This window comes from Pempheris klunzingeri, chromosome 5, assembly GCF_042242105.1.
Source record: "Pempheris klunzingeri isolate RE-2024b chromosome 5, fPemKlu1.hap1, whole genome shotgun sequence".
NCBI classification, from domain to species: domain Eukaryota; kingdom Metazoa; phylum Chordata; class Actinopteri; order Acropomatiformes; family Pempheridae; genus Pempheris; species Pempheris klunzingeri.
Window position 1 is genome coordinate 20,071,955 of NC_092016.1, and position 13,878 is coordinate 20,085,832.

The 13,878-nt window shown below is 46.1% G+C and overlaps 1 protein-coding gene across 2 annotated transcripts in view; it reads left to right on the forward strand.

Annotated features, from left to right (window-relative positions):
- The window catches only part of hipk2 (homeodomain interacting protein kinase 2), a 65,393-nt gene that overhangs the window by 35,351 nt on the left and 16,164 nt on the right, over nucleotides 1–13,878 (forward strand). For both annotated transcript variants that reach the window (XM_070831053.1, XM_070831054.1), the window contains exons 3-4: nucleotides 12,392–12,515; nucleotides 13,207–13,326. In XM_070831053.1, coding sequence (XP_070687154.1) covers nucleotides 12,392–12,515; nucleotides 13,207–13,326 — 244 coding nt within the window. The remainder of the gene's footprint in view (nucleotides 1–12,391; nucleotides 12,516–13,206; nucleotides 13,327–13,878) is intronic.

Sequence of the window (13,878 nt, forward strand, 5' to 3'; positions counted from 1 at the left end):
GAGCCAGGGAGACAGGGAACAGCCCAGCTCGGTGCCCAGCTGTGAAGCTGCCCCTGGGGCTTGGGGAGGCTGTGGAATGTGGCTGATGTGAGTCTGGGTTTGGACTGGAGATAGCAAAGGCCTGGGGCGTGCAGCTGTGAGCAGTGATGTCTGGGCGAAGGGTGTGTGCATGTCTATACCTAAGTGTTAAAAGAGGTAGAACAGAGGAAACTGAGAGATAATTTGTGGATGCCTTCATGTGTTTTGGCCTGTGTGTATGTCAGCTTATGGGCACGTTTGTATTTAGAAATGCCATGTTGTTTGCAACCCTGTACTCGCCACAGCTGAGGCCCCATCCCAGGGAAAGGAACGACATTCGGACTCATTTCCTGTTTGATGGTTCAGGGCACGCTCTTTCGCCTCGCTCACCAGAGACGTCTGGAATGTGAGACAGAACCAGATTACAACAAGCTACCTCCCTCAAGGATTGGTTGGTTTGCCAGTCAGCTGAGAGCAGCTTTGTTCAGAGCAGGCCTGTCAGGCGGAGATGACAGCTAGCTTTTGTTCTGGAGATTTCCTGTCCTGTCCCGACCAAAGGGTCGGTTAAAGTGCATTGAGGAGCCGCAGCACCACTCCCTTACCCTTCCCAACTCCTAGACCCCCACTCCTGTTCACTCCCTCCTTTTTTCCCGCCACTCGAATCCCACTGGTCATATTTCCCACCCACCAACCAATTATAGTGCCCTATGTGTCTAGGAGAAGTGATCTGATTGGCTGTGTCGGGGGTGTCTGGGAGGTCAGAGCTGTGTTCATTTCACACTGTGTCCTTTTGGACTCCCTCCAGCAGCACCCTCAGAGCGCTCACACAGACAGCAGAGGAAGAAAAGTGGAGAGAGGCGAAGAAGAGGAGGAAAGAGGGAGACAAATAGACGAGAAAGAGAGAATTCCTCTGTACACAGCCTTCAGTGTGATATGATTTCTTGCCTGAGAAATCGTAAATGTGTCATGTTTAGCACTGGTTTAAAATTCACATTGACTTCGGCAGGCACCTCCAGTGCTGCTGCTCAGCACAGTTTCTGCTTGTACTGTAAAACTGCCTGTTTGCTCTGACTCCACAACAAAAGGAAATGCTCAGGGCCCGAATACCTTTGTTGTGTGCGTGTGCTCAGCAAAAGAGGACGGTCTTCCCTCTGGGCAGAGTACGCTAAGACAGGAAAACACCTGGTTAAAGAAGGCAACCATCAGTTATAGAGCTGTCACAGGACATGCATATCTGTGTGGAATGTTTTTATCACATGTAAGCCATGATGAAAGCATATTTTTCGTCCGTTTCCTGGTATGAATTGTCATGGAAAAAAGATGTCTCTGTGTCCATGAAAGAGCTGAGCTGTCTGTCATTAGACTCCCAAGGGCGACAGACTCCAATCTCAGGTGGCACTATCAGTTCTTTTCATGCTTTATCATTTGGCTTGTAAACATGACCTTACTCCTGTAAGTGTCTTTGTTTATAGGTTTTTAACTTGAGTGAGAAATAAAAACCAAAGGCTATCATGTTTAAGGGCAATCTGACTTGCCTAGCCACCAGAAAAACACAAGGTGCTCAGCACTCAGTACGTGCAGCATATCCATGCATGGGTTTGGCCGAGTATGTCCCGCGGCCGTTACCGCATTATTCTGACCTTATAATAATAAACCTTATGTATAATATAATATATAGGCACAGTTAATTACTGACAACAAAGCAATTTTAAGATGTGATCTTGCTCTCTGGGAGATTAGGATTGATTCATGACATTTTACAGACTTGAAAGAAAAAACAACAATAAAAGTAATTCTTGGTTTCAGATCAAATACTTGCCTCCGAACCAGCAAAGCCCCTTGACTTCTAGTATTAACCCCTTCATCAGAGGTAATATGTACATCTTCTGGGATGTTCACTCTCATTTGTCTTTACAATCGCAAATCCACACCAAGCTGCCTCTTAAATTGATTTCCCCCTCTTGGTAAATCCAGCACAATGACACTTGCAAGGCAAATTCTAATTAAGAGAATAAATGTATGCCACTTCCTTCCTCAGTCAGACACATAAACGTATCCCAGCTGTGAATATGGCGGACATAGCAATGTGAGAGCCTCAAAAGATCTGATAGCAATCTGAGTTTTGTTCAAATTATTATTTAGATGGAATGGAATCTGCTTGCATGTCCTTGAGTGTGGCCACAGCAGCAGAAATAACATTGTCATTTTGTCCATAATAATTGAATCTTCAAGTATGGCTACATGAAAAGGATAATATTGTATTGATTGTTGCGATACAGTAATTGTTTTCCCTCTATAGACAATGTATAGCATATTAAATGCCAAGCATGCCTTCATTGTTTGTCATGTTAGATTGTATAGTGGACGGGAAGAAAATTATCACTCTCCATATGACAGAGAGAAAGAAGAACAGTACATGGGTATTGTTATTGAGAGGTGATTAACTTCGACTATACTTATAAATGACTGCAGGGAATTATTGCTTTGCCAAATTAATTACCTGTCATTGTGACTGATTGTTATTGAAGACATCTCTTATTATTATTCCTGCCTGCACTAAAAAAAGAGTTCTTACTGCATTTCACCAAGCAGTGGCAACATAAACACTAAATAACATATTATGTGCCTGTATCAGATTCATATGTGGCACAGATAGAGATTCGCCGTTAAATTTTAGGTGGAAGAATTGCTCTTGCTGTCTCTTAAAGGAAGAGGAGTGTGGCTTTTATTGAATGAACGTAACAAACACGGCCTGACTCATGCCCACACATATCAATGCATGTGTCTGAAAACATTTAATTACCAGCAGCAGTTTCTTAGCCCGAGCCCTGTGTATTAATGTGGCTTAAACTTTGAGTAAGAAAGCACAGAGGCAAACGCTAATACCTGTCCCCTGTCATGACATGGCTTTGTCCCCTCAAGGACTGATCCTGACATGATAAACTGTAGTTCCCATTTACTGAAAACACACCACACACACAGCACGACCCGTCTGCCTTCGTTTGTCTCAGCGAGACTGACTTCTGATGAGGCTATGAGAGGCGAATGGCCTATTTGTCCAAATTCCTCCCTAAAGCCTTAATAATCCTGGTGTTGTTTCTCTACGTGATGACATTTCTAATTCTTGTCAGGGAAGAATGCAGCGTGACAAACGGCGGTAAGAGTGTCTGAAGGCACAGCAGGCAGGTTGCATGCTGGGGCAGATAGAGGGACACGAGTCTGAGGAGGGAAGACTCGTGATTGGTAGAGGCTTCACCTTTCCCGAAGGACACTCTGGAGGAGACCGAATCTGCAAATTTTCCTCAATGCTTATGTGATAGCTGTCATGTACATGTGATGTTAATTGTGGCAGAGGGACAGGGGGGGGTTCGGTCGTTGTGTTGGATTAAGATCTGACCACATCTGGGTGACAATCGTGATCAGCCTCTGTCAGTCCGTCCCATCCGCTCTCTAATTAACCATGAGCCTGCTGCGCTCCAGGGACTCACCGAAGCACACGCAGGGAGCTGCACTGTGCATAGACAGACAGACACACACCGAGGCAAGCAGACAAACAGGCAGATAGGAAGAAGTCTGGGGAATCATATCCAGGAGGTCTGTCCCTGTGTTAAATTTTAGAGAGAGATGGGGAGCTGCTCTATAGGATCTGTGTGAGGTTTAGTTACAGCTCTCTGCGGCCCAGTAGCTTGTCGTGAGGCAGCGCAGCCTTGGGCACCGAGAATTCATGTCACACACAGCGGAATTTGATTAGGCAGGAGATGGTATTACTGCCCGACTGGGTGGGAGGAAGGAAGACGGTAGTCAAACAAGGGATAGTGATAGAAAAAGGGAGGGGTGAAGGGGGGGATGGGTGGAGGTAGAGAAATGTAGCTCATGTACTGTATGTCAGTGCACGCTGGGTTGGGGGTAAGGTGGAGGGGAATTTAGTCTGCCTTGCAAATGTCTCCCCCATGTGCTCTTTCACTTGCCCCAGAAATAAGGAACTAGTCAACCAGAGCAGCGTTTATGATTGAAACTGTGTATGTGCATGTGTGTTTTGTGCATGTGTTTGTGTGTATTGAATGGCAGGGAGACGTATGTCATTACAACAGTAGGACGGCGCCCCCGCGGCTCCTAGCTATATGTTCTCAGGCGCCGCATTTCCAAATGGATTTTCACCGTCTGTTGTTTTACCACATATCCAGTATGTACGGCTCCGCCAGCCAACCACATTGATTGAGCCCCGTCTTTCTCTCCCCTATCACTTGATCTCTGTCTTAGTCACCCTAAATCAACAGAATGGGACGTATCGATGCAGAGCCTTGCAGTTTCTTGCTCTGGACCGTAGTGGACGAAAGCAACTGCTGGAGAAAAGTAGACAATAAAACGACAATGATACCCATCAACCAGACAGCAGACAGACAGTCAGCCAGGCGAGCAAGCAGATGAGATTGTGATTGGTTTGGCCAGCAGTTTACATAACTGTCATGCTGGGCTTTTGACTGAAAGTCTGCAATAGAACATTACGATATGATATACTGTCTGTCTTTCGGTTTTGGCTCTGGGCCGCACTGGTTGTGGCTTGCACTGTGCTGAACAGATTGGAGCCAACCGAAAGGTTTAAGTCTAGCTCACTGAATCCCTCGTACACTCTAATTTGATGGAGTGATCAAGGCTTTGGTTTAAGTATCCCTCTGCCACAAGCAGACCCAATCTCATCTGCCTGACTGACCGCCTGTGCCTGTCTGCAGAGAGTGTGTCGCTGCCCATTATGCTGCTTTCCTGTCTGTTTTGGTGAATGTCACAGCCATGGTGACAGGCTTGCCAGCTGGTTAAGCTGGTTGACTGAGTGACTTCACGTTAGAATGTGTTATCATCTGTCTGCATTTCTGCCTTTAGTTTGGCTCTACCCGCTCCAAGCGAGCTCTCTGAGTGACCCACATATTTCCTCTGGGCTTGTTGACAGTGGACAGTCGTGACTAATAGAATATGAGGGTGCGATGGCATCATTCTTAAGGGTCAGCAGCGGTGATTTAATATTTTCCAAGAAAATCTCTCTTGTAAGATATACTTTTTACTGCCAGCAGGTGATATCAATTACCCAGTTATTATGTAGAGATTCCACTCAAGTCTTATTTTCATGGGGACTCAAGTCTCAAGTCAAGCAGAGCTGCACATGCCTGAGGTTTGGGTCAGTGTCTGGCCAGAGGCTGGTAGACTGGCCTAATAATGTCTGACCGTCAGTCCGCTACCCGGGAAGAGCTTGGAGAGTTGAGGCTCCTCTCTGCGTCCCCCACATTGTCTCTCCAGGCTGTCTGCACAGAGAGCATCACTGCATGACAGATACCCGTCATTTACCATTCGCAAATCCTTCCCGGCAGTCTTCCCAAGTAACGCAGAAGGGACAGAATGTGTGCATGCGTGTAGGTGGGTGGGTGTTGATCGGAAGGGCATCCATCTTCCATTGTTGTGCCCGCCCCACCCTCTCCTTCTTTTCCTGCCTCATCTCCTTTCTGTAGTTTCTCCCTCTCCCTCTACCTCCACCCAGTTGAAGGAGGTCTGTCCCTTTGACCCCTGCACCAGACGATGGGGGTTGGTGGCGTAGAGGGTACTGCAGGGAACCAGGGACAGCCCGCTGGTTGCCGGTGGAAATGAGATGTATTACTTATAGGATCAGCCGCATGCTGGAGAATAATAATAACCACAGGAAAGAGGTAATTACCAGCTGGGAACGATGAAGCACTGCATAGACGTCTAAACAACCTTAGCTGCGATGAAGCTCCGCTCATTGTTTGGTTTTTGTAGTTGTTAGTGTTGCTAATGGAAGCTCTGTGAACAGAGGGAGTAGAAAGAGAGGGCAGGAGGAAAATGGTACTACACTGCTTCTCCAAGGGGGGAGAAAGTCTCCATAGCAGCAAATGTATTTCCAGGCCAATAAAATGTGTGTTTGATGTTCTATATTACCCAACACTCAATCTGATACCTTATCTAACGCTGTTATGAACACGCTCAGTTAAAAAACAGCTTGTGTGTAATGACACAGGGTGATGCCATGTGAGAGAATGTGGCATATCCTGTGTGCTAATATTGAATGTGCCACACTGCGACGACAAGGCTCCATGCGCCATTTGTGCCACAGTGACAGGGGTGGCTTCCTGCCCACTGAATACTTCATTATATAAAACGCCTCAAAGAGGAGGGAGGAGTTACATGTGAGACTGGGAGAGGGAACTGGGACAACCTTTGAAATTTACAAATATTATCTATGTTAGCTCTTAGTTACAGCTGAGGCTGCTGAGGTGAACTGTACTTCCAAGTTGTGTTGAATCAGCATGAGCATACATGCTGCTGTCGCCCCGTATTTTACATTAGCCTGCTATCATGCATTTGAGTTGCTGTAATCACAACTTCTGTTGAAGTTGAGTTGCCTATCCCTGTTGCTTTCCGCACTATCTTGACAGTGCCACGCTTTTAAGGGGCAAATTATTTGGATGTCAATCCCTTTCTTGTATGAAGCATCCTCTCTCCCTTTTTCCCTCTGTTGGCTTTCATTTGCCTTGTTCTATTGCATTGCTTGACTCGCAGGGAATGCTTACATTTTTAACAGGTAAAACAGTGACAGCCTCGTCAGCGCTTTTGCCTGCCTTTTTCTGCGAGCGAGAGAAAGGAAAAAAGAGAGGGAGGCCTGTTTTCAAGACCTTGAACACCAGGAATGTCGCCCCTGCTTAGGGAGTGAGACAACATTTCTCAAGGACTCTGTGAAAAAGTTTGCCTTGTCCAGATATCCCCCTCCCCCTGAACCATCTGGAACACCCAGTCTCTAAATTTAACCACCATCTATGTGCATTTACACGAGCACTGGTATGCCGAGCCTGTGCACTGTGCAGCAATTTCTGATGTGATGAGAGCAGGTGGAGTGGTTGGAAAGGTATAGTTTATATTTATGTGAGTGTGTATATGAGTGCATGTATGTGTGTGTCTTGGGTTGGGGCAGGTCCCTGCGAGCCACAGGTGCACGGCAGGGGATGTAACTCTGCACATTGATTTCACAGTCAGCGACCACCATGCAATATATCTAGAAAAGCGCTTTTCTCTATGGTGCATCTTCAAAGAGGCTGTGGAGGAACCTTCGAGGGCATGACTATGCAAATGAATACCCCGGGGGAGGCAGGGAGTCATTCACAGCTCCAACCCGAGCCGTTTACATTAGGCAAGGGCAAGACGTGGGATGGAGAGAGGGGAAGAGGCAAAGAGAAGGGAGGAAATGGAATGAGGAGAAGGAGATAGAGGGTAGAAAAGTTAATGGCAGGCTCTTTTCTCTTGAAGTGCTTTTTCCTGTTAACACTGGATGGCTCTCTCACTAACCAGCACTATGCCACAACAGTGCTCTTAACATACCTGGTATAAGATCCTATATAGTATACATGCTGCTCTTTACTTAAAACTGCCTGCCTATTGAATAAAACATAGTTAAATAAGGGCCAATGATGAAGTCTTTGAAATAGAGAGGAAATAGATCAAACCATTACCATAAACTGGCTGACCCGTGTGTATGTGTGTGTGCTTGTGTGTGTGTGTGTGTGTGTGTGTGTGTGTGTGTGAGTGTGTGTCGTTGTATATGTGTGTAAATGCTGCAGGGTTCCAGGGATCCATCAGTCTCCCGTTTGGAGCCAAGCTAAGGGAAGGTCAGCCTGATGGATACATCCTGACATGCACACAGCCTGTGATGTCAGCTGTGTGTGTGTCTGCGTGTGTGTCTGCATGTGTGTTTATGTGTGTGTGGGCTAGCAGGCCAGCCAAGCGGAGGCACGGTTCAACAGAGCAGAGGGCGGACAGGCGAGCAGGGAGGGCGTGCTAGCCTGGCCTCGCCGCCCTAGTTTGAGGGGTTTGAAGGGGCTTTTGCTGGCAGAGGGGTTGCAAGGAGGGGGTGGATGGTGAGGTGTAGGGGTTGGCTGGGCTGGCAGAGGGGGTGGGTGCAGGGGCTGAGGTGTAGGGGTGGGTTGGGATGGCAGAAGAAAGGCTCCATTCATGAGTCGTGCCATCTCTGGCTCCCAAGGGGACTGGGGCTCATCAATGACCAGGCCAGCTGGGAGGATGTCAGCGTGCGGACTCTCTCCCTGTCTCCCTCCCTCCCTCTCTCGCTTTCTCTCTCTCTCTCTCTCTCTCTTTTACCATCCCACCCTCCCCCTTTCTTTTGTCTAGGGCCAATGCTGTCAGAGCCACTAGCCCGAACACTGAGGCCTCTCATGCAGTTGGGTCCCCACTGAAATCCAGAGAAAGCCTCTGGGTAGCCGGTGGTTTGCACACCGTCTGTACTGTATGTGACATCTATGGTCGGCAGCAAGAAGCTCACCACCACCCTCTGAGAGGCACCGTCTGTGGTAGCCATGCCAACTGGTGATGAGCGAGGTGGGGTGCAGCTTAAAGGGTGATAAATTGGCAGTGTCAGCTGAATGTAGCATGCTCAGATGGTCTATCCAAGCACTTCAATTCTGAGATTACCAGTTGACAAGAATGTAGTTTTTATCCACTCTAATGGTGTGGCTCTGTGGATGGCAATGTGATCCCTTGATTTTCCTTGTAGTGCCATCATGAGGTTGACATTTGTGGCAGACATTCATGTCCACCTCAAAATGAATTAATAACTTTGGAAACCGTCTGACCTTTAATCTATCGCCACCATCGGGTCACATTTTTAATTAGCTGCTTTTGACCAAATACCAGCAAAACTAATGACATTCTCGCCAGCCTTTTACTAAAAGAAACACAGAGCATAAAGGAGCCTCACAGAGCTTCTAGCATTGTTTTAGACCCTTTGTCTTGTTTCAGTCTTTGACCCACAAAGAGACATTGACAGACTGAGCATTAATTTCTTATAGACCCTAGAGTCATTCCTCCAATGTCCTTTTATGTATTCAAATACATAAGTTACATTTTGATTTAAATACCTTAGAATTCTTTTTAACACTAAACGCATGGCTGCGTGTGTACCTACAACAGAGATTAACTATGACATCCTATTGAGCATCAAAATCTAATCTGCATGAACTGTCAATCTCTTATGCTCTACTACTTTAGCAAGGAAGGGGGGGGCAGAAAAAGAACTAAGGTTTGTGAACTGTGCAGATGTGTCTGCTGTTTATCACTTCCAGTGAAAGGCCTGCATCAGCAGCAGCTGTGGGGCGCTTTTGCATGCGATGGCAGCGAGCGCGTTGGTAGGGGCAGATTTGCATTTGTGGTTTTATATCACGAGCGACGTCGTGTTACTCCCTCTCTCTTCCTTCCTCCCTTCCTTTGCTCTCTCACTCTCTTTCTATCGCTGTCGTTTGCTGAATGGGAGGAGCTTTCTGTGAGAGGCAGAGGAGCCATGAGAACAGGCAAAGTAGAACACTGGAGCATAACCCGGGAAGGCTCAGGCTGAAATGGATCCAAGCATAACATCAACACTAGCAAATCTCTCCATCACACACAAGGCCAAAGTCCATGTGGCCGTGGCACACAGCTATAAACACATGCATTAGAAACATTGTACTAAAGTTGAAAACCCAGTATTAATTACACTTGGCTGAAGTTGGCTTTTATGAAAGCCACCTTTCTTTCATATGAAACGTGGCACGTTATTTTTTTTTTTGCTTGTTTGTGAGCTAGTGTGAATACCATACCATGAGGATGATTGGTGTAAGAAGTTACTTAGCTCAGTAACAACGGGGAAAGTTTAAGGTCCTGCGGTCTGCATGTGTCCACAGGAGTCACAGTGATCTGAAGGACCATCTGATGAAGGGTTTCCTGCGGCTTTCATCTCCACAATGCGTTTTGATGGGGGAGAATTTCCTTGCAGCGAGTGAAAAAACAGCCTCATGTTGTGAGAACGGCCTCCGATTTTTTTTTTCAGCTTCCAGTGGCTCATACATATTTTTGGTTTCTCAGAGTCAAATTAGGTTTTTTGAGAACTCATACTCATGCAAATAAAAGGGTAAATGTTTTGTGTTTTTCTGTAGGAATGCGTGAATCCTATTTAGATGACAAATTCATTGCAAAATTCATTGGGCTGGGCTACAGTATATTGGTTTCATTATACTGTAAAAAAAAAAAGAATACTGCAGAACACAATTTTTTGTGATGATGATGGACTGCTGACTGCCTCTATTATCAGCTTCTCCATATACAGCGTGATAAGCAACGAGCTGAAAGTACAAACAGAATGGTATTTGAATATATAAATGGAAGAAAATCCTCTTCCGCATCTTTGTATTGTTTCGTGTTCATCAAGGGACACACAACCGTCCTGCAAGACCTTTCTAGTGTGCTTGCCTCTCAGGGAGGTATTGTTCCTGTCCGGCTTTTATTGTTCCCTCTCCCTCATGTCCACAGTGAAACTCCAGCCACTCTAACAGGCTGTTAGAGGAAGATCGTGCTGACCCCAGTCCTGGTGTCCATCTCTTCTCGTCCCTACCTTCAGTAGACCTCGCTGTTCCCTCTGCTATCGCCTCCTAGCAGGCTCCTTTATGCCTCTTTGGCAGCCCCTTGATAGACGTCTCGGCTCATTGTGTGTGAAGGTGTCTTTGTATTGGTGTGTAATGGTGCCCTAAGATACTGTTGCTAGAGTGCTGTCTTGGTGTCTGTTCCGCTGCTGCCCTTGAGACCCCAATAACCACCCTCTGTGACAGGAGCTCTTCACTGAGCGAAGCACTGCTCCCCCTCATTTGCTTTATTTGTGTCTCTGCCGCTCTTGAACTCTTTTTCCTTATGCAGTATCTCATCGTCTGTCCCCGCGCTGTCTTGTGCCTTTCTGTATTAGACATATCTCAGTATACGGTGAATCGGCTATGCCTTCTTTTCATTTTGCCCTTTCGTCAGCAAGCAGTGAATAGATGGCAGGGGGCTACAGTTGAAAATTTGCTTTTAAGTACGTGAGGTTTGTTTATTCATTCTCCTCTAAACCCCCCAGCGGCACTCGGACCGCTCACCCATCGACCCCCTACAGGCCTATAAAGTGCTATAGCGTCCCCTCATGCTGTTTTCACCATTCTTTGTTTCCCTGGTACCTACAGTTCCAGCGGGACTGAGGCCAGGCCCCCTCGTCCCTCTCTCTGCGACCGAAACTCTGCCAGAGCCCGCCTAGGCTTAGGGGGGAGCGCTAGCCTAGTTACCATGGTCACGGCAATCAGCATTGTGAACTTCGCTATGAATGAAAAACTTTCCAAGATCAGCCTTGAGCTCCCAAGATCTGCGTTTCATGCTGTTAATATGGCATTAATAGATAAAGAGGGATTTCAGTTTTAGTAGCTCCGTCTAGATTGAAGTTATAGATAGGACAAGAGCTCTGCCTATCACCCCCCCTCCTCCAGACTGTGTTCTCGGTTATTTTAAGCCCCATCAGAGACGTGAGTTTACAAGATGTGTAATAGTCTTTCTGACAGGATATAAAACATGTTGAATGAAAGTTGGGAATTGTTTTGGACTTCAGTGCTGCTCAAATGAGTGAAACAACATTCCTTCTTTTTTGTCAAATCATAGATATTTATCTGTTCTACCAATGAAGTGGTTTCTTTGTGGATCACTGTATGCATGTGTATGTGTGTGTGACTGGAAAAGGCCATTGTCTTGCAGTTAAGGACTGACTTTATTAACTCACATGTAGCCTACTAGAAGCCTGGATGAATCTCTTTGCACCCTCCACAGTATATTTATACTGGCCTTATATTTATAGCACAATTGCCTCCATGTTGCCTTTTGGCTGTGGTCTATGAAATAAACATACAATCGTTCCTCTATGCAGTCGCCATGTTTTGATTACCAGAGATGGAGCGCAGTGAGTGGTGGTGTTATCAATCAGTTGTCTGCAAGGTTGCACCTTGGAAACTGTCTAAACAGCTGATATGAAAAGGAGCGCTCTATTGACTTCAGTGAAAATAAATTTCAAGCTTTTTTCCAGGCTACACTGAGTGATCAATATTAGGATAACAGCCCTCAAACACTGCAGATTAATTGAATTATCTGTCTTGGTGTGGAACTGTAGAACAGTGTCAGTCTGTGAGTAAAAAATGTGTGTTACGGTTGTCTAATTAAATTTCATTGGCGTTGGGAATGCTGCTAAAAGTTGTGGACAGTCTCCAGCTCACTTCTACATATGCAGCGTTTATTATTCCCTCTTCTGACCTGTGCGCACCACACTGGGCTCTGAGGAAGTGTGAAAACAAGGCTTTTGCCGTTATGACATTTATGGAAAATTGCAATGTGGTCGAGTCACGAGTTACATTATGTCTTATTTTTCTGTCTCACTCGCAGCAATATACCTTTATAGCATCAGCTCTGCTCTGTGTGTTCTTATTCATTTAGTATAAGAGAAAAACATCTCTTGTCTAACCATACTGTGTGTTTTCTCTATCTAAAGGGCTCCGGAGATCATCCTAGGCCTGCCGTTCTGTGAGGCCATAGACATGTGGTCCCTGGGCTGTGTGATAGCCGAGCTCTTCCTGGGATGGCCCCTCTACCCCGGAGCCTCAGAGTACGATCAGGTAACATATAATGATTGCTTGGACCTTCAAACTGTCTCCTGACCTCTGAGCAACTCATGATTGTGTGTGTTTGGGTGCTAGCATACTTTTGAATCATGTGCAGTTATGCTCATGTGTATGCATTTGTGTGTGCTCTCTCTCTCCACGAGCGTGTGCTCGTGAGTGTGTTTGGGAGGGTGGGATCGCTTCTCCAATCCCCCTGACAGCCCCTGATGATTCTTGCGCAGCCTCCCTGTTTATCTGAACAGATGCCACAGAGCCACTTGTCCAATTAGCGCAGCCCCTGTGCTCCAGAGCAAGACATTGCAGCGTTCCCTTCTCTCTATCAGTCAGACGAGGCTCAGTGGGAAAACCTTGAGCAAGTTGTGCTCCATCACTGAACAAGCTTGGCTGATTTTTCACATGCCCGAAAACTTAGCAAAGTGTCTCATTTACAAGTCTCAAATCAATCTTAGACTCTTGAGCTGAGGTCATGTTTGGGTGCTATGCATATTTCAGCCACATAAGTCTGGAGTAGTTAACGTCAGCCTAGATTTTCAAACTGCCAAAAGAACATCCATCCTGAAGTTTTAGCCTTTTTTGTCATTTGCAGGAAAAATTCACAGCGTGCCCCAATTAAATGCAACTTATGGTTCAATCATGCATATGATGTGAAAATTCTCAAATGCATTTTTCATCCTCTGTCTTGCAGATCCGGTACATCTCACAGACACAGGGCCTGCCTGCAGAGTATCTGTTGAGTGCAGGGACAAAGACCACCAGGTTCTTCAACAGAGACCCAGACTCCACCTATCCTCTCTGGAGACTTAAGGTACAGCTGAAATGATACCAATGCATGCACACAGGCACACAAAAATTTCAAGCTGGTAGCATCAAGAAGATCCCTCTAGGAGCAGGTGATATTTCTGCCAGCAAAATCTGTCATTGATGTTCCAGAAACTCTGGCTGCACTGTGTGAGGCATTTACAGCCTTGTGTCTGGCTATAAACAAAGTGAGAGGGTAATGAGAGCAAAATGGATCTGTGTGAGAGGATTTGGCAAAAGGAAGGCAAGCCTGATGACTCCAGCTCAGAGTGTGTCTGCTCTAACCCCGTTCCACTGTCCCTCTACGTAGGCCACTCAGTGCGGAGGTCCGCTTCTTTCTTTTTTTACCCTAATTAACTCCAGTTGAACTTTAGTGTGCCGCACAGTGAATTTACTCACTTGAGTTCTTGATCAAACTGCAAACACTGATCCATCTCTACAGGGCATGGTGTTGTTTTTTACCAGTGTTATTAAGATTGATCTCTTCCAAATAGCTCAGTGCATTTGTTTCTTATGAATCCCAGTAACATACCACACCGACATATTGCATATGTACATA